Genomic DNA, 21,337 nt, shown 5'->3' with positions numbered 1-21,337 from the left:
CACTTCCTGCGAGACGTCGTCAAACGCCAGTTCACAGCAGGAGACACCCACACATGGCGCTGCGCGAGCTGCCGTTGCGGACAGCGTCTGCATTCTGCAGCCATGTCAGACCCGTTGCGCAGCTTGTCCGGCCATCCTTCCGCCGCAATTCCTCCTCGGAGGCGCTCTACGGCATCGAACCATGGTCGCCTTTTTCAGTCCCTCCGCCGTCAGAGGAGCTCTCGAAGACGTTCGATCCGGTCGCGCGTAGCAAGCTGAGGCGACGGGGAAAGAGGGAGCTCCCCCCGAGCAGGTACATCAGCTTCAATGGCATCAGAGAGCAAGTGCTAACTTTTCTACAGATACCAGTACCGCCCGCCCAAGTACTACCGCGGCCGTCTTCATCCCCACCAGCCTCCGCCAGTGTCCGATCCCTCATCGCGTCTCTTTCAGCCTGGTCCTTTTAGTCTTCCGCGCCTCGAGCAGACGTACCAAAGCACCATCGCCCCAGACGTCCTTACCCTCACGTATCAGCATTACCCGCCAGGCTACCGAGCTCCGAAGCTAGACCAAAGACTACGGGAATGGACAGGAGAGTCTCCGTACTTCAGAAATCGGCCCTTACGGCCGCCGCGAGGGCGCGGTGATCATCTTCGGCTCCTGACGCCTCCCCGAACGTTCCGCAACGTCCCGAAGATCACCAAAGTTACCATTCATTCCATGGTCCCCGAGGCTCAGGAAAACAGCGCGCACTTACACGTCGCCGGGATGATAGTGCAGGCAATAAGCAACATCCGCGCAACGACGCACAAAGCGAGGCACAACGTAGTCGGATGGGGTTTGCGCGAAGGGAAATACGTATCTGTTACCGCCAACATGGAGCGTGAGGATGCGCATCACTTCTTGGCGAAGCTTGTCGATGTGGTATTGCCACGCATAAAAGAATGGAAAGGCGTACCAGCGTCGTCCGGTGATGGCGCCGGCAACATGACCTTTGGTCTGACGCCCGACCAGGTTGCCCTCTTCCCTGAGGTCGAGGTGAATTACGATGCGTACGTCTTTCGCCCCCATGACGTCTCATTTACCATGCTGATCTGCTGCAAGCTATCCGCCAAAGATGATTCCAGGGTGTCACATTACCATCCAGACCGACGCGACGAACAACAAGGACGCCCGACTACTACTACAAGCGATCGGCCTACCATTCTTCGGAAAGCTTAACGACTAGATGTTTGCGGCCCTGCTCGTGTACAAAACATGTATCAACCGTAAGATTTCCATGTACTTCTTGGCTGCGGTGTTGCTCGCCACAACAAAGAATTGTATTTTCCGACGCCTAAAGTTGTCCTTTGTCCCCTTGTGAATTTTGGGTACTTGTGCGCCATTCTTTGAGACACTGTCTTTATTTAGCACCAGACAATGTGATTGTCTATCGGCTGTCTTTTGCATCTCTTCTATCGCGCGCCGGCAAGCGCACCTGCAACGTACCTTCAGTTCGCAAGCATCGCTCCTTCTCAGGTAGCATACACTAACATTGACGCACTTTGCCTCGCATTCAAATCTTAGTGTCTTGTCTTCGCTTCTTCGTCGATTTCCACCTGTACCTCGACCTCCCCGAGCGAAAAGTGAGTCCAGGCTAGGCCCAGCCGCTCCTTCTACTGCCTTACAGTGATGGCTTCCTTCGTTGCTACCCACTGCGCTCATGGCAAGCGCGCACGAAGGCCAAGCGGCGTCATCAAGCTCCACGCATCAAGCTCCACAAAACCAAGATTCCAGCTCCGCAGTCTGGACAAATTTTTCTGGTATACGGCCGCAGATGGCATCACGCGACTTGCGACCTCATCAGATACCCCCGGAGTCGTCCCACTGCAGACCAACGCCTACACTTTTGCCCCCTCACAATTCGCGCATCAGCCCTACCCATCTACTTTCCCACTCGGCGGTATATGGCCACCAGAAGAACTCCGAGACCTCGTATGTGCCGTCGGAAATGAGTATGCAGACTGCGTCGGTGACGAATGCTACACAGACACCATCTGCGCAGATGCCTTCTGTCACCATACGCTCGAAAACTGGCAGAAGGCGACGCAGGGCTGGCAAGACTACTTCGAGTTGCGCATGACTGAGAGCCGGGGCGTCGGCGTGTTCACGAAACAAGCTTTCAAGGAGGGCCACGTTCTTGGATGGTATGCGGGAGAGCTGAAAACCTTGGATGACTGTAACGAAGGCGACTACGTTATGGAGATAGAAATAGGGGAAATTCCAGCGTTTGACGAACCTACCGAGGCCACGGTGTTCATTGATGGAGCAACGAGGGGCAATTGGACGCGCTTCATCAATCACTCGTGCGATGCATATGCCGTGTTCCGGGTACGTCGCGTTGGTAATATCAGAATCATGGGGGTGGAAGCGGTCAAGGATGTGCCAGAGGGTGTGGAGCTAACTGTGAACTACGGGGATGAATATTATGGGCTACAGACAAAGAAGATATGTTGCTGCGGCGCTGAGAACTGCGTGGGGAAGGGCAGGAGGGCGAGGGGGGCCAGGATCAAGAAGTGCAGGAGGCGCAACCCTCCGGACGTGTAATGTTAATACCACATGTGCCAGTTCTGCATCGTATTGTGATATGCATGTGAGGGATTGCCGTGATGTACTGAGTGTATGCTTCGTCATCCGCAAAGGGGGGTCCGCTGCCTCGTATCGGCATGCTCCGAATCACCGCTTGCGTCCACGCACAGACCACTTACCGCCAAGCCCAGCCGAGACATCACGGCTTGCATCGCCGCAGGCACCCTGAGCCTCAGCTTCACCCACCACTTCACCCCTGGCCTCTCCCGCCTCTTCTCGCCCGCCGTCAAACCCTTACCAAGGGCCGCTGAACTCCTCGCCGCTCGCGCTCTCGACGCCCGCGTCTTTTGAGGCGAATCAGCGCCTCCGATAAGCGCCATAGTCCGGTTGTCGAAGGATCGAGAAGTGGCCCACCATGGTGAAGCCTCTGGTATCTGCCATGAATGCGTGGACATGGTATATCGGCCTGCTTGGTGCTATGGGAACGAGAACGAAGCTGATAGGAAGTAGCATGGTCGTGTCCATATTCGCCATCGTCATTCTCTCCATTATTGGGTCGCTGTTCAAAGTACGTCCGCCGTCATAACCCCCCGGCCCGGTAGGTGGTACAAGTGGAAAAAGCCAGAGCTGGGTTGGGCCTTTATAGATGGATGGATGGATGGATGCTAACGTGGAGTTTCTATAGTCGAATAGCCACATGGTGATGGGATCAGACGAGGATCCAAAGGACGGCGGTGCTGTCGCAGGCGCGGTGTTCGGAGCAGTAATCATATATGCAGTACGTCGACACCGGGTTTTGTGCACGGTACTTTTGCTAACAGCAGACCTAGGGCTTCTTCGTCTTCTGCGGTTTCCAAGCCCTCCTCCACCTGCGCGAAAGCCGACGCGGCGCGATAAGCCTATCATGAGCCCTCCATTCATCGTACCCTCCTCTGCAATCACCCAATCTACCACACACTGAAATTCTGAGACTGTCCAAGTGGCATAGTCTCACACGTCACTACAGCTTACGTCATCACAACTTTCCTAGCTCTTACCGTGCTTCTGGACATAGCGAAGTAGGATCTTTGTACTTGTTTAGAACATATGGGCGTTTGATTAGCAGCATCGGCTTCATTACTTGGCATGGCATAGGATCTGTACCTGCCTTGGCTTGGCGCGACTATATGCGAGCAATAAACTTACTCCCATGACAGAATTTCCCAATAGTTCGTGCTTCACGACCTCTTTTAAAACCCCACACATGCGGGAACACGATCCCTTGCGCAATTCCTATCTCATACCTCTGTGCGGCTGACGTATTTATTGCCTCGTCCACTCTGGCTTCAGCGTCTTGCTCATATACGGGCCATCAAGCCAGTACCCCAACTTAGCATAATAACTCCTCACCCCAACCCCCGAAATAACGCTAATCTTACTACTTCCATGCTCCTCCCCCGCGATCCTCTCTGCCTCCTCCATCAACAACGTTCCATACCCCTGATGCTGGAATTTCTTCGGATCCCTCGCATGCACAGGCACCGCACTCCCATAGACATGCAACTCTCTCACCAAGCTCGTCGGCTGGCCCGTTAACTCCGGCCGAAACGTATGCTCCTTCGAGCATTGCCTGAGCCGCAACAGTGCGATAAGAATATCTTGCTTCGGGTCTTCATACGCGAGGAAGGTTTCCCACCCGCCATTTGCTGTGTAGTCGCGGCGCACGAGCTCGACCTGATCAGGTCGGATTTTGTGCTTTACTTCGTTGATGCCGACTTCGCGGGTGCGCACGTCGCGGCATGTGGTTCCGAAGTCTTTCATGCGGGCGAGGGCGAGTTCGCGCAGGTTGCCGTTTTCTACGCCTGAGGTGACGAGCGGCATGGGGATGTCGCGCTGCACGCGGTAGATGCGGGTCCATGGCGGGACTAAAGCGAGAATGCGGGCTACGATGTCAATAAGTGCGTTCGGTGTGTAGTTTTTGTATCTGCCTGTCCGCCAGAGCTCGTAGAGGCCGGTACCGCGGATGACGAGCGTGGGATAGATCTTCAGGCCGTCGGTGCGAAAGTCGGGGTTTGAGAAGTATTCGACAAATTGGTCGAGATCACGCTCCACACCGACGTTGGGTAGGTCTGGCATCATGTGCGAGACTACTTTAAAGCCGGCGTCTTTGGCGAGACATAAGGTTTTTGCGACGGCGGCGACGGTATGGCCACGGTTTGTGTCGCGAGCTACGTCCTCGTAGAGGGATTGGACGCCGATTTCTAGCCGCGTGCAGCCGTAGCGGAGCATGGCGGAGAGATGGGTGTCGAGGCAGTAGTCTGGCCGTGTTTCGATGGTAATGCCAACGCACTTGATATTGCTCATTTCGCCCGCTGCGACAGCCTCGTCCACGTTCTTGGTCTGATAGCCAGAAAGCGCGTTGTGCAGTTGTGAGATGAATTCGTCCCGGTAGGGTTCCGGGAGCGACATGAATGTGCCGCCCATGATGATGTACTCCACCTTGTCGACACTGTGGCCGAGAGACTTGATTTGGTCGACTCGGCCACGTGCCTGTTCATAAGGATCATACCGTGCTCGGATGGCTCTCATGGACGTTGGCTCGTAGCCGGTATAGGATTGCGTCGAGTACTCGAAGTCTGAGTCTGGCCCTCCTGGGCAGTAGACGCAGATGTTGCCTGTGTAGGAGATGTGTGGGCAGCGGTGCGGTTTGCACATGACTGCCACTACAGCAATGCCTGATGACGTTCCTTGCCAGAGGGTCAGTGACGTTTAGGCTTACAGAATCATGAATAAGCGCATCCGATACGTACGAATCGGTTTCGCGATCAACTTCGGTAAGATGTATTTTTTATAATGCTCCGGTACCGCCGCAATGATCGCGGTGAGCGGCGGCTGGCTCTTCAAATAATGCTTCTTCGATATCTGGCCCCGCAGAGCATTTAGGTTCAGATCTTTCTTCGGCTTCGAGCCATCGGCCTGCGCTTCATAGTCCTGGATGAGCGCAGACGCAATGTCGGCGCACGCCCGCATATATCGTTCATTTTCCGGGGGAAGTTTGACGTTTTTAGGCAGGCGGTTCTTTGAGCGTATCTCTGTGAGGCTGACCGTCGCCATGGTATATTTGGGTGGTTGACAGTAAGATTCGATGGATGGCGAGCTTGCCGATTGAGGCTCTTTCGGTGCAGTCATGGGTGGGGCTGGATTTTCGGGAGCGCGCTAAGCGCTTCTGGAGCTAGCGCTTGTCGCTTGCCGCAGACTTTCCTAAAAGGGCAGCTTTGAATATATGTGTAGAACACTGCACAATAGCCCGACTCGGCTTTCACCAAGGCCCCTTTTAGGGTTTCCAAGCGTCCATTAACGCTGCAAGACGACCGCTGCTATACGGACTTACGAAAGCTCGGGAGCATGTGGAGAGTCGGCTGGGGAGGGGGGCGGGTGAATAGCTCGCATGTGACTTCCATGATCACGTGCATGAAAGCCGGGCAATATATATCTCGGCCAGCACTACCACATACCAACAAGAAGGTCTAATTGTGCTCTTGTTTGGTTAACGGCGCCGCGGTTCTGCGAGGCATTTTCGCGGAGATCGGATAGAGAGACCCTTGCCGGCGGAAAGATTTCTCGCATCTAGATTGGCAGCCAAGTTCCGAAGAGGAACCGGGAAAGGTCGCACCTCCCTCTCCGCTCGACCATCCCCATCAGCAGCCTTGCGTGTCCCTTTTGTCTCTACAGCTGTGCCTTCGTGACACTTTGATTGTCACGATGCAGGCCCTCCGACGATCGCTGAGCTCGGCGCTCCGAACAGCTGCGTCGCGGCAATCGTATGCGACAAGCTCGTCCAAGTACGCGGAAACCATCAAGAACCTCCGCATCAACAACGGCACGAAGGTGATCTACCAGGGCTTCACGGGGCGGCAGGGGACGTGAGTGCCATCAATGCAGCTCTTGCCGGGCGGGCGTGCGCTGACAGGGCGACAGCTTCCATGCCCAGCAGGCCATCGAGTACGGTATGCGCCGCGACGAGCACCCGTTCTGATAACGCAACGGAGCGCCATTGACGCAGGCATCTAGGCACAAATGTCGTCGGCGGCACGAATCCGAAGAAGGCGGGCACTGAGCACCTCGGCCTGCCTGTGTTTGCGAACGTGGCCGACGCAATGAAGCACACCGGCGCCACTGCATCGGCCGTCTTCGTTCCGTACGCTGCCTTCCTCCAAGAGCACCCATACCTCTGGGCTGACAGTCGGACAGTCCACCGCTTGCGGCAAAGAGTATCGAGGAGGCCATCACTGCAGAGCTCCCCCTGGTCGTGACGTAGGTGTACACACAAGTCTATGGCTAGGACGGATGCTTACAACGTGACGCAGCATTACAGAAGGCATCCCACAGCACGGTATGCACTAATTCGCAGAGGAAAGGAAAGGACACGCAGACTGATGACTTCAGACATGGTTCGCATCGCGGATATGCTCAAGTCGCAGAACAAGACCCGCATGGTTGGGCCCAACTGCCCCGGTATCATCGCTCCTGTACGCTTTTCAGCTCCCCGCTACCCGTGGCGCCTCGTCTTAATTTGTATAGGGACAATGCAAAATCGGCATTATGCCTGGCTTCATCCACAAGCGCGGTCGCGTCGGCATCGTCTCGCGCTCGGGAACCCTCACCTACGAAGCCGTGAACCAGACCACCCAAGCCGGCCTTGGACAGTCGCTCGTTGTCGGAATCGGAGGTGATCCCTTCTCCGGCACAAACTTCATCGACTGCTTGAAGGTTTTCCTTGAAGATGAGGAGACGGACGGCATCATCCTCATCGGCGAGATTGGCGGTACTGCGGAGGAGGACGCGGCGGACTTCATCAAGGAGCACAACACGGCCAACAAGCCCGTGGTCAGCTTCATCGCTGGTATCTCCGCGCCGCCCGGCCGGAGAATGGGCCATGCCGGTGCCATCATCAGCGGCGGAAAGGGTGACGCCAACTCCAAGATCACTGCCCTTGAGGCTGCTGGCGTCGTTGTCGAGCGCTCACCCGCCAAGCTGGGCAAGAATCTGTATGATCAGTTTGTAAAGCGCGACCTGATATAGGTTCGTTTCCAATGGCACGCTAGACGGAGATTTTCCCTTTGGTTGTGATATCTATTTAGAGCGAGTCCTACCAGACTGCAGACAGCTGGGGCGGAGGGGATGATGCATTGTACCTGATCCCGTCCATTGTACATTTAGTCATTTAGAGCAAGCAATGCCACCCGTCTGCATTCGGATGCGCATACGACACAAGAGCAGCCATGAAAATCGAGGCCTGCGCCTGTCAAACCGGTGGTCAAAGCTCCCGGTTTTCGGTCCCGCAGCTTCTCTCCGCAACACCTCCGACGCTCACAATGCCGCCTTCCCACAGATCTCCTGCAGGACATCATGTCAAAAAACAAAACTAAGCGCGCCCGCCGCGAAGCCAAGCGGGAAGAATCCCGCAAACTTGCCGCATATCGCCGCAAGACTACCGCCGCCGTGAAACCCTCATCGAAGCTCCCCGCGCCGTCTTCCAAGAGGCAGAAACTTCATCCCGCCAACACAAATAACAAGCCAGTACAGCAGGCCTCCCAGCGTCGCGTGGTCCCGTTCGGCACATACGATAATATATTACTAGTAGGCGAAGGCGACTTCAGCTTTGCGCGGAGCCTCGCGATTGAGCATGGCTGCGCAAACCTAACTGCGACGAGCTTTGACACCGAGGAGGAAGTGCGGGAGAAGTATCCGAGTTTCGAGGCGGTGGAGGAAGAGTTAGGCAGACTTACGCCGCCCGTCCCGCTGGTACATGGAATCGATGCGGCGAAATTGCGCGGGTACAAGAGTCTGAGGACCGAAGAGCCATGGGACACAATCGCCTTTCAATTCCCCCACACCGGCGGTCTCTCCACAGACGTAAACCGTCAGGTCCGTGCCAACCAAGCGCTCCTCGTATCCTTCTTCAAGGCCTGTCTCTCGCAGAACAAGCCCTCTCACAAAGCTCCCGCAAGAGAGTTCCTGAAAATAGGTGGCAGGGTTATTGTCACGCTGTTTGAAGGTCCGCCATACACGCTGTGGAATGTTCGTGATCTGGCGAGACACTCTGGTTTAAAGGTGGTGGAGAGCTTTAAGTTTGATTGGGCCGACTACCCGGGGTATAAGCATGTGAGGACGCTTGGGGCGCTTGAGGGTGGTGGGGCGTGGAAAGGGGAGGATAGGGAGGCGAGGATGTATATTTTTGAGAAGGTTGCGGGGGAGAGCAGTGAGGGAGAGAAGAGAGGCGAAGAAGCTAAGGCGAGAGGGAAGAAGAGAGGTAGAGAGGAGAGCGACGGTGATGATGATAGCGAGGATTGAAGAGGAAGAGGAGTGGCTCGCAGGCTTGAAGGCACAGTTAATTGGCCAAGAAGAGGAAAGCGTCAACAGGAAAAGGGAAGAGCGGGTGCACCACCTTCGCTGAGCGATGATAGCTCGATGAACGACAGACCATACACACACACACACACACACACTCTCTCTCTCTCTCTCTCTCTCTCTCTCTCTCTCTCTCTCTCTCTTTGAATTCCGTGGCTTTCCGGCTTGCTTGAGCTGGCGCTGTACTTGGCAAGAGAATTTCGAGTGCTGGCCAAAGGGATCGTCTTATCCGATGGAGTATATACCGCTCACCACGACGCGCTCGTTACCCTAACATATGCACGAGAAAGAAAGCCGGAACCTCAAACGCCTCGCTATGCAGACGTACCATACACGACCCAGGGACCACCACAGCCTCACATAACAAACACCTTCCTGACCTCACTCTCTCTCCACTTATCTCCCTTAACTCCCTCTACCGGATCCCGGACCCACCCTCTCTCGGTCCCAATCTTCTCATTGAACAGCCTCAATCTGTCTCTTCCGTATATTCGGCCATTCGGCAGCACGACCGGGTCGTTCTCCACGATACTCTTAGTGTGGTGGGCGTAGGGCACGTTTCGGGCCAGTTCATTCAGCTCGGTGCTGCAGATGGGACAGACGGACGTGGTGGATGAGGACGCGTTGGCGGACGATGATGTGTAGGCCGAGTGGCAGGCGGGCGTTTTGAGGGCAGAGAGGCCGGCGGAGAGCGCGATGTGGAGGAGGGGTCGGGGTGGGAGCGAGTAGAGGTTGTGGTGCGTGGTGAGGAAGAGGTGGGCGAGGTGGTCCCAACGTGAGGATGAGTAGAGAGACTGTAGAGTGCATGTCAGCAGTTTTCATCGAGGATACCCTTGAATGGGAGAAGACATACCGCATATGGCTCCACATCATCCCAAGGCTTATACGCCAGCAATCCCGCCGCTCGTCCTAGCAAGTCGAAGTCCCCACTCGCACTCAAATACTTTTTAGCATGAGCCCTTGCCTCGACCAGTTTCGTCTCTCCTCCTGCACCTCCCAAACTAACCCCATTCATCCCGTCCGCCTCGCCGTCCATATACACATCCCCGATCCCCGCGACATGCCCCTGCCGCACCAACTCGATATACTGCTGCAGCCTGAGCTCGAACTCCAGCATGCTCCCCACCTTCTTCAACTCCTTGGCGTTATCCCTGCACCAGTTGAGCGCGAGCGTCGTACTTTGTTCCTCTCTCAAATTCTTCTCGATCCTATGGCACGCAACAAAAGCATCCACATCGACCAGCTCCTCAATGCCCTGGCTCGCCGCGAGATGCGCCGCGCTCTGCGAATATCCCTCTCGTAACAGATAGTCCACCAGCAGCCGCGACAGCCGTATGCGCGACCACTCGTCGTACTTGACATCCACCAGACTCTGCACCTCATACAGATGCTGCAGATGCTGCAACCGTGCCTTGTTCGACCTATGAATCTTGACCTCCTCCTCATGCAGACTCTCCAGTTTGCGCTTCAGGCCCTGCATCTTCGAAATCATGCTATCGATCGACGTGAGCGTGGCATCCGGCGACGCGGACTTGGTCGCGGCTTTCGTGGTCGCGGCGAGTGTTGTGAGCAGGTCTTTCGTGCCGTTCTCGACGTATCGCTGCGCCGTCTTTTGGTTGCGGCGCGAGAGTTCGTAGGGCATGCGCAGGAGCGGCTGGTCCTATTGATGCTCCGGGGTTAGCCTGTCGCTTTTGTGTGCCTGGGGGTGGAGGAAGGGCGTCGCACGAGGAGGAGGTGCGACTCAGCGTTGAGCTTCGTCGTGGTGAGCTCCGCCATGGCGGGCGAGAGGTGATCCGATACGGAGATTGGGATAGGCTTGTTTGCTAGCTACCGAATATTCCAGATTGGTGAAAAGAGCGTGATTGCGGCTTCGGTGAATGGGTGCCTAGAAAGAGAGAAAGAGAGAGGGTGAATAGATGGGAGTGGAAGCTTTCAAGGTTGGGGTTCAAAGGTCGCGGGGCCCGGTCGGTCGTCATTGCTCACGGTTCGCTGGTCGGCACGTGCCGTGTCCTCCACCCCCTGCCCCCCGGCCGACGCCACATCTGCCAACAGCCAGCACGCTCATTAATGCTTCTATCACATGTCATTTTGGCCTCAAACCGCACATCTATGAACGCCTCTAGGTCCCCCAATGCATCATAAAACGCAAGAATCCAGATGCCTCTACGCATGCAGAAAAGCTCTGAAGCAGGACCGGACGCGCTGCCTTCTTCCTGTAGACGTCTCCGGCTCCGCGCTGAAGCAACCGCTTTTAGCTCGCACTCTTATCCCGTAGCTGGGAAATGCATGCAATTTCTAGGAACCACAATACCACCCCCTTAGATAGCACCGGAGGCGAACATCTTCTTCTGCAGGTGCTTCTTGTAGTCGCCAATGCTGCCCTCCCACCGACGCACCGTCTTGTGTTCGCACACCATGATCTGCTTTGCAATCTTGTCGAGCAATCTGCATTTCGTCAGCAAACGCTCCACCTCATACCTCCCAAGTCAAACGTACCGGAAGTCGTGAGAAACAACCACGACACCGCCACTGAAGGCGTTGATGGCGTCAGCCAAACTGTCAATCGTCGGGATATCCAGGCCGTTGGTAGGCTCGTCAAGAAGCAGCATATTCGGACCCTCGATCGCCAACAAAGCGAACACGATTCTGCTCTTCTGTCCTTCGGAGAGCGTCGCCATCTTAGCCGTCTGCGAATCACCGCTCAAGCCGTAGCGGCCGAGCTGTTGTCGCCAGTACTGATAGTCTTGGCTGGTGCTAGCGTACTTGTCGCGGACGAAGTCGAGCGCCGACTTGGTAAGGTCAAGCTGGTCCGCGGAGTGCTGGCTGTACATGCCGAGCTTCAGATGGGTATGTCGGGACACAGCTCCAGAGGTCGGTGAGAGTTGGCCGGTGAAGATGCGCAGAAGAGTCGATTTGCCAACACCATTGGGTCCAACAAGGGCAGTTCGGGAATCCATGTCAACACCGAAATCCAAGTTTTCGTACAGGTTATCCTCTGGCTTTCCCGAGTAGGAGAAAGTTACGTTGTCAAGCGCAAGCACAGGGGGAGGCAGCTTCTCCACATCGGCGAAGCGGAAAGTGAAGACGCGGTCGGGGACGACGGGCTGGATGAAGCCGTCCGCCTCCATCTTGTCCAGGATCTTCTGGCGGGACTTGGCCTGTCGGACCAAGTTGGCGTAGGTACCAGCCGAAGCTATGAACTTCTTGATGTGTTTGATTTCGTCCTGCTGCTTCTCGTAGGCCTTCATCTGGTTCGTCTCCTGCTCGGTCCGCGTCTTGATGTACGAGTCGTAGTTGCCGCCGTAGTAGATGAGCTGCTTCATGCGCATGTCGATCATGTTTGTGCAGACGCCGTTCAAGAAGTCCATCGAGTGCGAGACGAGGATGAGGGTGCGATCCCACTTCTTCATATATTCTTCCAACCACACGCACGCCTCCAGGTCCAAATGGGCCGTCGGATCGTCGAGCAGGAGAAGTGAAGGCTTGACGAAGAGGGCCTTGCCTAGCGCAACTCGCATGCGCCAGCCACCGGACATGTCTTTTGTCTTTTTGTTGATGGTCTTCTTGTTGAAACCGAGACCAGTGAGGATGAGCGATGCTCGCGTGTGGAAGGTGGACGGATCCATGCTCTCTTGCCGCTGGGGACTGTTAGCCATGCCGTCTCAATGCCGGCGCCGGGGTACATACCTCATAGATCTCCTCCAACAGGGGGCTCTCTGGACCCTCCTTCTCGAGGATATCCTCGGCCAGCTTCTCCAGGCGGGCAAGCTCGTTCTCCGCCTCTTTCACGACCCACTCCAGGGCGCCAAGCTCGGTGGCGGGGGCGCCCTTGTCCAACAGGTAGATATCCACATGCTCGGGGAAGGGGAACTCGCGCTTGTCGATGGCCTTGAGCAGCGTCGACTTGCCGCAGCCGTTCTCGCCCAGCAGGCCATAGCGGCGACCGTAGTTGACCTCGATGGTGGTGTCGTTGAAGAGGACGCGGCCGTGGAAGACGAGCGAGGCAGACGTGATCTTGACGTCGCGGGAGGTTTCGAGCGACGCGAGCACACCCGTTGTCACGCGGTCCGACAGGCCGTGCGCGTCTTCCTGCAGCGTGAGCTTCTGCACCTCCTCGTTCATATCCAGGTCGTCGGCGTCCCTGAGCGGGGCATCGTCGCCGTTGACGGACGACGCCTCGGAGGCGTTCTTTGAGGCCGCCTTGGAGGAGACCTTGGAGGCGGCCGTCTTCTTCTTGGAGTCCTTGCCCTCGGCGGCGCGCTTGGCCTGGCGGGCGGCTTTCGAGGCGGACACCATGTTGTTCTGGCTGTGGAAAAGGCGATGGCGAGGGTTGCCGTGGAGGGAGGAGAAAGGACAGGGGAAAATTCGACGCCCGTGGATGACCGTCAGGCTGCCCCGCTAGGCCCGCTCAACGCCTTATCGATAGCGTCCCGAGTCGATTCGATAATAATCTCCGCGAGGGCAGCTGGTTGCGGCGCTCGAGGGCGAAAACGAGCGATTGTAGACGTCTCGGAGGTGTTGACAGAGAATATACGGGAAGGGGGTCGAAGACTGAGAGGAAAGTCGGCGTACCTTTGTAGGGACAACCCGCTTACATCGCCGTCACTGGTCACTGGATTTTCACTCTTCAAAGTGGCGAGCTCCTCGGCCAATCATCTGCGAGTGGCTGGTGCTCGCCCCAACACAGCATGCAACTTCCGCTACACTGAGCTCACATCGTCGACCACATCGTCGACCACATCGTCGACCACATCATAACGAAGACGAAGGCGCGCCTCATGATACACAGCAGAGCTATCAATATTGCTGCTCCCACCCTGACTCGGTACTTGATGTCGAAGACTCCTCATCCATCTCCCGATCCTGCCTCTTCTTGAGACGTTCCCTCAGCCTTTCCAGTAGCTCCGCCTCATCCTGGTCCAGCGCCAGGTCCTCTGGCAGCGATACTCCCAAGGCGGAGATATTGATTGCCTGCCGCTCCGCGAGATCCACCGTCTTCTCTCTAAAGCCTCCCGTCGCATCCGGCCCAACCTCAACATCCTTCCTCCTCGTCCTCCTCACATCAAGCGGTGTCCACCAGTACACTGGAAATTGCCTCTGAATATTGTTGATTATAAGCCCAACAATCAGCATGAGTGTCGTTCCCCACGTAACCAGCCCCACAAAATACCATCCCATTTCCGTAATCTCCGGGGACGTAGCAGCGAGGACCGCCGATGCTCCGCCTGGTGGATGCACGGTACCGGTGAGGAGCATGACGGCGGATGCGATGCCGCAGGATATGGCACCTGCAATCCATTTGATTTTTTCGAAGTCGGAGCGGAGGCGGAACAACTTGGTGATGGAGACGCCGACGAGCGCGGAGACTGTATGGCCGAGAAGAGCATTGCGCGGTTGGCCGAGGGGCGAGCGGATCGCGTTGTACTCTAGGACCGCTGAAGCACCCTAGGAGTTGCTGTCAGTAATTTGAATAGAGCTTTGCGCCGCACCTTCTACTATACATAGCTCCAACATGACGTCCACTACCGCATGGCCCGCACGACCCTCTTGATGACCTTTGGCTGCCCTCCCTGCCGGCAATGCTCAGTAGCACGCAGAAAGATGAACTTACAAATGAAGCGATCAGAGCTGGGGGACTGTGCACCTGGATAGCTTCGGTGTTGTTGAATGCAGCTGCGATGATGGCGAGCCCACAGAACGCTCCCACACACGACCAAATGGCACCCAGTACATTCCCTACATCTTGCTTCTGCTCTTTTCTATAACCTAGAAACCTCGATACGGGATTTGGTAGCCGATGCAGCGGCGACGGAGGGATGACGCGATTGATATAGCGGTCAATATCGAAGTTCCAAGTCTCAGTGCGGGCAAGGAGACCCATCATGTTGCCAGCGTCCGAATCTAAAGCGTCAAAACTCCATGCTCTTCAAGGGGAAACAAGGAACGACCAGGTCCTGGATGTCGGTAGACAATGGAGGAAAGAAAAGGAAATGAGAGACGCGGAGAGAAGAGAAGCCGGACCCAGAAGCACCGACGTAGTGCCACACCATGTCCTTTCACTTCACCTATATCTAATAATGTGTAAAACGGCGCATAATGGTACTTTTGTGCCCTTTGTGTCTCTCTCATTCCATTCCGGCGCGATGACGATCCTGCGGCGGCGGCCCGTTAACCAGGCGCAAGGTGACCTAAAAGAGGTTTCTCTTGCCTAATAGTTACGTTTCGCAACCATCAAAGTCAACCATCTCCTCGGTCCCGCGGGTTGAAGTGTACAAAGAGTTCTCTTGGTACTTCCTGACGCGCTCAGCATGCGTTGCACCATCTGGGGAGCAACCGGAGCTGTGCTATGTGTTCGGTACTGTGTTCAATCCCTTTGCTGAGGCTGCCTGGGTGTAAGCGAGAAGAGCGGACATCAATGGAGTACGCAAAGCGTTGCCTGGAGGCAGTCAGTGTGCAATGTGCGCTGAGGCTGAGGCTCTCCGACAGAAGTTGGTGTTTCTAGTCGTCTCGACTTTAGGACATCCAGGGCCACGAATCTGGGGTATTGACGATCCCGCCGCCCCCACGATGCTTGGCAGCGCTAAGACAGATACGGTATGGCCATTAGTCTACGGCGCTCCACCTGTAGTTGCATCGGGGGTACTAGACGGATAGTCAATGTACGAGAAATGCTGTGATCCTAGCTGGCACGTAATACGGAAGCGGTGCAAGGAGTGATGCATAGATGCAATGCGTTAGGTCTACAACTGGAGCACCTATCTCCGTACTACCACATGCGCATCCTCCCACGAATACCAAGGGTCGTCCCACCCACCCTCTTTGAAGAGCCTATGCATGAGCCCGTACGCCCTAAGCTGAACCATACGCGCCGGCTAGACCAATACACTCCATAAACATACACTACCAGTACTCTATTCTGCTTTGGAGGCATCCACGCCCAGTCAAGTACCACGGAAGAGGAACTGTAGGTCCTCGGGGCTCAGGCGGTCCATAGCGACCTTGTCGTTGTTGACTGTACCCGCGATCATAGCCGCCTTCTTCTCCTGCAGCGCGACCATGCGAGATTCCACACTGTCCTCAATGCAGAGGCGGGTAATGACACAAGGACGCTTCTGGCCGATACGGTGGCACCTGTCGGCAGACTGCCACTCGGCTGCTGGGTTCCACCATCTGCGCGATATTAACAAACGTGGCGGGCAAACGTTACGGCTCAACTTACGGATCGACGATGAAGACTCTGGAAGCCTCAGTCAAGTTCAAAGCGACACCACCAGCCTTGAGAGAGACGAGGAAGACCTCGACATCAGGGTTAGTCATGAAATGCTCGATGCTCTTCTGCCGCATCGCAGGGGTCATGCTACCGTCGAGCATGACCGTGTTGAAGCCTGCGCGACGAAGACGCCACTCAATGAGCTGCAGCATCGACGTGAACTGGCTGAAAACGATCGATTTAAGCGTCTGCTTTTTGCTTCGCAGCTTGTAGAGATCGTAAACTAGCATCTCAATCTTGGTCGAGGAAGTCCAGTTCTCCATTTTGATGCGGTTGATGATGGAAGTCTTCTTGACTGACTCTTCGTCTTGCTCAAGCTCGGGTTGTTCAAAATCGATTGAGAGAGCAATGTGGCAGCGTGGACAATCAGCGTCCGTCCCCGAAGCCTCGCATGTCTCCATGAAGTCCTTGACACAAGCCCGGCAAAACTCATGGTGACAGCGAGAACGCACCGCGTCCTCAGCTGGTTCGTCGCAGATGTTGCACACGTAGACATTTTGGCTGCCCTCCACTGCGGTCTTCTTTAACAGGAGATCAGGATGGTTGGCGACCTGGCGCATCTGCATGATGAGACCGAAGATATTGGCGTAATTGTTCAGCATGACACCCTGCGCAACGTACGTATCGAACTTGCGAGACGAATTCGTCATGATGGAAGATGAAAAGTCCCGCTCGATATCGCTGAAGAACTCGTTGTGGATCACGATATCTTTCATGGGTAGTTCCTACGCGAGGTTAGCACGCAGGTGCGAAAAGGACTTAGGTGAAATTACCATTGAGTTGGTGTGATCGCGCTTCATGCGACGCAACATAATACGAGCAGTGATCATATGCAATTTCGTCAGTGCCTCTTCACGAAGCTCGGGGTCGTCGCCCGTAATGGGGTTCAGCAACTCCTGATTGAAGACCGAAATGTGCTCGGACGCGCCGTGATCGCATGCTTTGCACATGTGGTCTTCATCGACGGTCCAGTGCAGCTGCTCACAGCCGCAGCTCCTGCAGAAGTAATCCGCGAACGGCCGAACCTCGAGGAAACGCAGAAGAGAGAAAAACTCTCCGATACGGTTCTGTACCGGCGTACCTGACAAGCACCATTTGTAAGTACCCTTCAATGCGAAGCAAGCCTTCGCTACTCCAGTGGTTCGAGACTTGATGCTATGCGCCTCATCAAGAATGAGGCGATGGTAGTGAATGGCGTGAAGCGGCGACGCCTCTTTGATGATATCCTCACCGCGATTCCATCCCTTGGTCTCTTTGCGGTGCAGCGATTCCAGGCTGTTGTACGAGACCATGATGACGTCGAACTTCTTGAGATCCTTGACGGTCATTTTCTTGCACTTGGCGTTGGTCCCATGGTACACGAGGACCTTCAGCTTGCCGTCGGTATATTCCTTGATCTCGTTGGACCACTGCATTAATGCGACAGGCGGGACAACCACGAGCGTAGGAGCCTTCGCCGGGTAATCAGACATGATGAGCGAGACAGCCTGGATGGTCTTGCCCATACCCATCTCGTCGCCAAGAAGACCGCCGTTATAGCCGGTCTTCTCTTGTCGAATCATCCAACTCAAGCCTTCAAGCTGGAAGGGCTTCAATCGCCGCGTGATTGAGTCGGGTTGCTCCGCTCTCTGTACCTCGAGAACCGGGATAGCCTCCAAATCATTCCACATCGTGAGGAGCTTCGGGTGTGCTTGCTCAGCTCGCTCACGGTTCATGGCTCGCTTTCGCTCCCATTGATCCTCGATATGGGCGAACCTAGCAATGCGTCGCCTCCTCTCTGCCTTCTCCCGAAGCGTCAAGGTCTTCGTCTTCTTTCCGCGCGCAGGCTTTGCTGCCCGGCTTGTGGATGCCTGAGCACGCTTACTGAGTAACATGAGCGGCTCGTCGTCCTCACTGTCGCTCTTGAGCGTGATCACATCACCACCATCGTCGGCCAAGTCATCCTCGTCGTCGTCTTCTAGCTTGAATTCGTCTTCATCGTCAAGGTCCTCCTCAGAGAGACCATCGTCAACCACGAACATGGTCTTGAGCTTCGACCTCGAGCGAGCAGATCGCGCTCGGCTGCTTGGAGGATCCTCTGCTTTAGCCTTTCCTTTGCCCTTCCCTTTGTAGACTGGCGTCGCCATAGACGGGGCGGAGTATACGTCGTCGTCGGACTCTAGGATTATGGCGTCCTCGACCTTAGCTTTACCCTTGCCTTTTCCCTTGTATGTTGGTGCTCTCTTCCTAGCTAGAGGAAGATCATCCTCATCTGAGTCGAGCACCGTCAGATCTTCGTATGCCGTCTTCTGTCGCTTGCGCTCTTGTGCCTCCTCTTCCATCTGCATCTGCACGGCTAGCTCGGCATCCATGTCGATATCATCAGCTCCGTCGTCGGTATCGCGGACGGCGGCACGAGATCGCTTGCGAGAAGATGAGGCAGTCAGGCTTGCAGCTACAGCGTCGCTGAGGCCGCTCTTGCGGGTGGATCTAGCACCGCGACGAATTGAGGTGGCAGGCGTCGTCGAAATACTTGTTCCAGGTGTCTCGTAGTCCGAATTGTCAAGCGAAGGCGACCCAGCAGAGCTCTCGGCTTTGGATATATTTGCAGTTGAAAGCTGCTGTTGAGCAGCTGCAGCCTTCCTCCGTGAACCCATAGCCGGGATCGCGACCTCCTTCAGCACACGTCTGATTGGCGCGGGCGGTTGTGCGAGAGGCCTGACTTCGATTGTACCTTCGTCGCCGTCGGAGGAGTTGGGGACGAAAGTGCGAGAGGAACGGGTGCGGTTCATATTTGAGCGGGACTTTTCGGAGGCTCCGTCAGCCTTCACAGGGCCTGGGCGAAGTCAGCAAGTGCTTCTCGAGGCATATTGCAGTGAAAAATAGATTGAGGTTGCAGAATGGTCATACCGGTACCAGAGGTTGCCGCGTCGGCCGTGGAGTGAAGGTCAGACTTCCAGGTGGATCGCCGGGGCGCCATTGTGAGGTTGAGAGGAACGGTTGCGGGGCTCGACGGCCGACAGCGACAGCGACCGCGACCGCGACGGCGAAGGCGAAGAGCAGGCTTTTGAATGCAGCAGCCTGACTTCTTGCGCAACCGAAGGAAGAGAGGCAGAAGATGAAAAATGGAAAAGAGGGCCGCAAAAGAGAGATAGACTAGCGTCCGGTGGTGAATCAAGGGATAATCGACCCCTGTTCTGGGCGCGACTGATAGGCTCGCGTCGAAAGTTGCGCGCGTTCACGCCGGCGGTGGCGAATTCGACTCAGCAAATGTGGTCGACGTGGTGGACGGGAAGCAAATCGCTCTTTGTGACGCGCCCGCTGAGAGAATGCGCGCCGTCATCCAGGCGCAGCCCATGCCGCGCGTGAGGGGAAAAGGAGGTCGCGATCGCCAGGCAGCAACCGCGAAACCACGTGACCACTCTAGATAACCCAGCTCCGACTCTGTCCATAATTGCTAGTAACCATAGAGGCGAATGGGCGCGCAGTTTAGCTCATGCTTGATCCTCCTTCTCGGCATAGGGCTCTCTACCTGTTTACAGTGCGGTTCGGTCAGCGGCAAGCCTTGCATGCTCCTCTCATTGCCGCCGCCGCAGAGACACAACGAGCAACAAGACGGTATAGAAGAGCCACGGGGACAGATAGTTGGATTGGCAGACGGCTGCAACTGTGCGGCGCCACAATGACCGAAATAGCAGCGGGTTGCGTAGCGTTGAAGACTATTCGCACATCATTCATAGAGTCATGCCTAGGTACCTCCTTAGTTACGCGTACCCAGTCAATCTGCCGTAATCCGCTAGATTAAGAATACCAATTCTATTCTTCGAGAAACAGAAAACATGCCTACGGAGATGCGAGTGACGTCAGTGGAGAAATCTCTCATGACAATTCAATCCGCAGTCGTGCGCACTACACGCGCGACAAACGAACCACTGAGACCTCCCTCCACCGGTAACAACCGCCTGCACCTGTTCCTGCAATCACGGCCGATAGCCTTCTAAACATTGGAGTCATGGTAAAATAACAGTTGCTCGGCCTACATTTGGCCCAGTGTCTGACATGCGCAGGGCCAGGCAGCGACCGCCCCGGCGCCGAAATCCTTTCGCTTCCTGGATCTGCCAACGGAACTCCGCCTCGAGGTCTACGAACGCACTCTGCAAATCAAGCACCATAAGATCAATATACGCCGAGGCCCGACTCACCATGGAACCTTGCTCGCCCAGGAGTTCGACGCCGCGCGCCATACAGGATATGTCACATTGATCATGCGCCCGATCCCAGTCGCCTTGCTGCGAACTTGCAAGCTTGTCTACGAAGAGGCTCACGCCATTCTCTACAGGTCTCTCCGAAATGAGATCGTCGCTGATAATTGGTCGTCGCCCCGCATGCTGGTCGATCCCCGAGCCCTGCACATGGTGGCACTGAAGCACGGAATCGTCCAAGGAGCCTATGAGTGGCGCGAAGAATTGACGAGGAATCGCTATGCGGATTTCAGTAGCTTCCTAGCGATACATGGATATGCAGATGCCTACAAGGAAGGCGACCAGTCCGCTGTCGAGAAGATCTTCAGCTTCATAGGGCAGGCCGGACGGCTTTTACACCTCGTCTCCGAGCATGTTGAGGGGCCCGGACACCAGGTATCCCCCCGACGACCGCTTATGATGATAGCTGTTCGGGCTCTTCCTACAGACAACGCCCGGTTGCACGAGCGTGAGGTGCGCCTCTCAGCGCGTGCCCTTCATTGCGCGCTGCGCCTAGAGGACGCGCCTTTGCTGTCGTGGGCAAAACATGTACAGCTGCTATGGGACCGTCATGATTTGACCTTTCCAGAGGTGAACAGAAGTAAGTGGCTCAAGGAGATGTTCCAAATGAACCTCTCAGGCGTTGGGTTACGCAAGCGTGACATTCTAGCAGAGGAGTGGGAGAAAGACTGGGCAGAGCGGAGCTGATAGCAATCTCGGAGGTTCAATTAAGCAATGAGGTAGATTAGGCTGGGTGGCATCGGGAGACTAATGTGGAAGTCGAGCATATGGGGGTGTCGCACCCGTTTACGGCGTCTCCTTCGTCCATGCGTGCCACCAATCCGCCGAAGAAAGTTACACTGAACTAAGCAATACGTCTATTCCACACATTTCCGCCCCTAATCAGCCT

General features: G+C 55.7%; 11 protein-coding genes across 11 annotated transcripts; 6 read left to right on the top strand and 5 right to left on the bottom strand.

The window, feature by feature from the left end:
• The first annotated feature begins 24 nt into the window (after positions 1 to 24).
• Positions 25 to 1,429, top strand: BU26DRAFT_236489 (ribosomal protein L5). Its single transcript, XM_033820944.1, has 3 exons — positions 25 to 292; positions 342 to 1,031; positions 1,084 to 1,429. The coding sequence occupies exons 1-3, from the start codon at positions 54 to 56 to the stop codon at positions 1,205 to 1,207; spliced, it is 1,053 nt and encodes a 350-aa protein (XP_033689137.1). The 5' UTR covers positions 25 to 53; the 3' UTR covers positions 1,208 to 1,429.
• On the top strand, positions 1,426 to 2,565 carry BU26DRAFT_589338 (SET domain-containing protein; the record flags this gene model as incomplete). The annotated part of the gene is made up of 1 exon (XM_033834729.1): positions 1,426 to 2,565. Exon 1 carries the CDS (start codon positions 1,651 to 1,653, stop codon positions 2,563 to 2,565), a length of 915 nt encoding a protein of 304 aa, XP_033689136.1. The 5' UTR covers positions 1,426 to 1,650.
• Positions 2,566 to 2,812: 247 nt separating this feature from the next.
• On the top strand, positions 2,813 to 3,790 carry BU26DRAFT_516364 (uncharacterized protein). Its single transcript, XM_033828315.1, has 4 exons — positions 2,813 to 3,003; positions 3,058 to 3,115; positions 3,233 to 3,325; positions 3,378 to 3,790. Exons 1-4 carry the CDS (start codon positions 2,963 to 2,965, stop codon positions 3,453 to 3,455), a joined length of 270 nt encoding a protein of 89 aa, XP_033689135.1. The 5' UTR covers positions 2,813 to 2,962; the 3' UTR covers positions 3,456 to 3,790.
• On the bottom strand, positions 3,664 to 5,673 carry BU26DRAFT_516363 (histone acetyltransferase ELP3). Its single transcript, XM_033828314.1, has 2 exons — positions 5,337 to 5,673; positions 3,664 to 5,273 (listed from the first exon to the last, which is right to left on the bottom strand). The coding sequence occupies exons 1-2, from the start codon at positions 5,638 to 5,640 to the stop codon at positions 3,850 to 3,852; spliced, it is 1,728 nt and encodes a 575-aa protein (XP_033689134.1). The 5' UTR covers positions 5,641 to 5,673; the 3' UTR covers positions 3,664 to 3,849.
• A 382-nt stretch (positions 5,674 to 6,055) lies between these two features.
• Positions 6,056 to 7,840, top strand: BU26DRAFT_451373 (alpha subunit of succinyl-CoA ligase). The gene is made up of 7 exons (XM_033824762.1): positions 6,056 to 6,449; positions 6,505 to 6,533; positions 6,598 to 6,724; positions 6,778 to 6,840; positions 6,894 to 6,919; positions 6,973 to 7,055; positions 7,108 to 7,840. Exons 1-7 carry the CDS (start codon positions 6,289 to 6,291, stop codon positions 7,606 to 7,608), a joined length of 990 nt encoding a protein of 329 aa, XP_033689133.1. The 5' UTR covers positions 6,056 to 6,288; the 3' UTR covers positions 7,609 to 7,840.
• A 95-nt stretch (positions 7,841 to 7,935) lies between these two features.
• Positions 7,936 to 8,880, top strand: BU26DRAFT_538616 (uncharacterized protein; the record flags this gene model as incomplete). The annotated part of the gene is made up of 1 exon (XM_033831464.1): positions 7,936 to 8,880. The coding sequence occupies one exon, from the start codon at positions 7,936 to 7,938 to the stop codon at positions 8,878 to 8,880; it is 945 nt and encodes a 314-aa protein (XP_033689132.1).
• Positions 8,881 to 9,293: 413 nt separating this feature from the next.
• Positions 9,294 to 10,713, bottom strand: BU26DRAFT_418713 (uncharacterized protein; the record flags this gene model as incomplete). Its single annotated transcript, XM_033823265.1, has 3 exons — positions 9,294 to 9,731; positions 9,791 to 10,597; positions 10,663 to 10,713. The coding sequence occupies 3 exons, from the start codon at positions 10,711 to 10,713 to the stop codon at positions 9,294 to 9,296; spliced, it is 1,296 nt and encodes a 431-aa protein (XP_033689131.1).
• A 313-nt stretch (positions 10,714 to 11,026) lies between these two features.
• Positions 11,027 to 13,489, bottom strand: BU26DRAFT_516360 (uncharacterized protein). Its single transcript, XM_033828313.1, has 3 exons — positions 12,625 to 13,489; positions 11,434 to 12,575; positions 11,027 to 11,382 (listed from the first exon to the last, which is right to left on the bottom strand). Exons 1-3 carry the CDS (start codon positions 13,231 to 13,233, stop codon positions 11,256 to 11,258), a joined length of 1,878 nt encoding a protein of 625 aa, XP_033689130.1. The 5' UTR covers positions 13,234 to 13,489; the 3' UTR covers positions 11,027 to 11,255.
• Positions 13,490 to 13,734: 245 nt separating this feature from the next.
• On the bottom strand, positions 13,735 to 14,821 carry BU26DRAFT_561375 (uncharacterized protein; the record flags this gene model as incomplete). The annotated part of the gene is made up of 2 exons (XM_033832903.1): positions 13,735 to 14,382; positions 14,549 to 14,821. The coding sequence occupies 2 exons, from the start codon at positions 14,819 to 14,821 to the stop codon at positions 13,735 to 13,737; spliced, it is 921 nt and encodes a 306-aa protein (XP_033689129.1).
• Positions 14,822 to 15,659: 838 nt separating this feature from the next.
• On the bottom strand, positions 15,660 to 19,514 carry BU26DRAFT_451358 (helicase SWR1). Its single transcript, XM_033824761.1, has 4 exons — positions 19,097 to 19,514; positions 16,981 to 19,022; positions 16,157 to 16,932; positions 15,660 to 16,107 (listed from the first exon to the last, which is right to left on the bottom strand). Exons 1-4 carry the CDS (start codon positions 19,164 to 19,166, stop codon positions 15,879 to 15,881), a joined length of 3,117 nt encoding a protein of 1,038 aa, XP_033689128.1. The 5' UTR covers positions 19,167 to 19,514; the 3' UTR covers positions 15,660 to 15,878.
• A 602-nt stretch (positions 19,515 to 20,116) lies between these two features.
• On the top strand, positions 20,117 to 21,286 carry BU26DRAFT_602120 (uncharacterized protein). The gene is made up of 2 exons (XM_033835322.1): positions 20,117 to 20,201; positions 20,254 to 21,286. The coding sequence occupies exons 1-2, from the start codon at positions 20,199 to 20,201 to the stop codon at positions 21,133 to 21,135; spliced, it is 885 nt and encodes a 294-aa protein (XP_033689127.1). The 5' UTR covers positions 20,117 to 20,198; the 3' UTR covers positions 21,136 to 21,286.
• Positions 21,287 to 21,337: the final 51 nt, after the last annotated feature.

This window comes from Trematosphaeria pertusa, assembly GCF_010094035.1.
Source record: "Trematosphaeria pertusa strain CBS 122368 unplaced genomic scaffold BU26scaffold_3, whole genome shotgun sequence".
NCBI lineage: Eukaryota > Fungi > Ascomycota > Dothideomycetes > Pleosporales > Trematosphaeriaceae > Trematosphaeria > Trematosphaeria pertusa.
The sequence above is the reverse complement of the archived record's forward strand: the minus strand, read 5'-3'. Positions and strand labels throughout refer to the sequence as shown.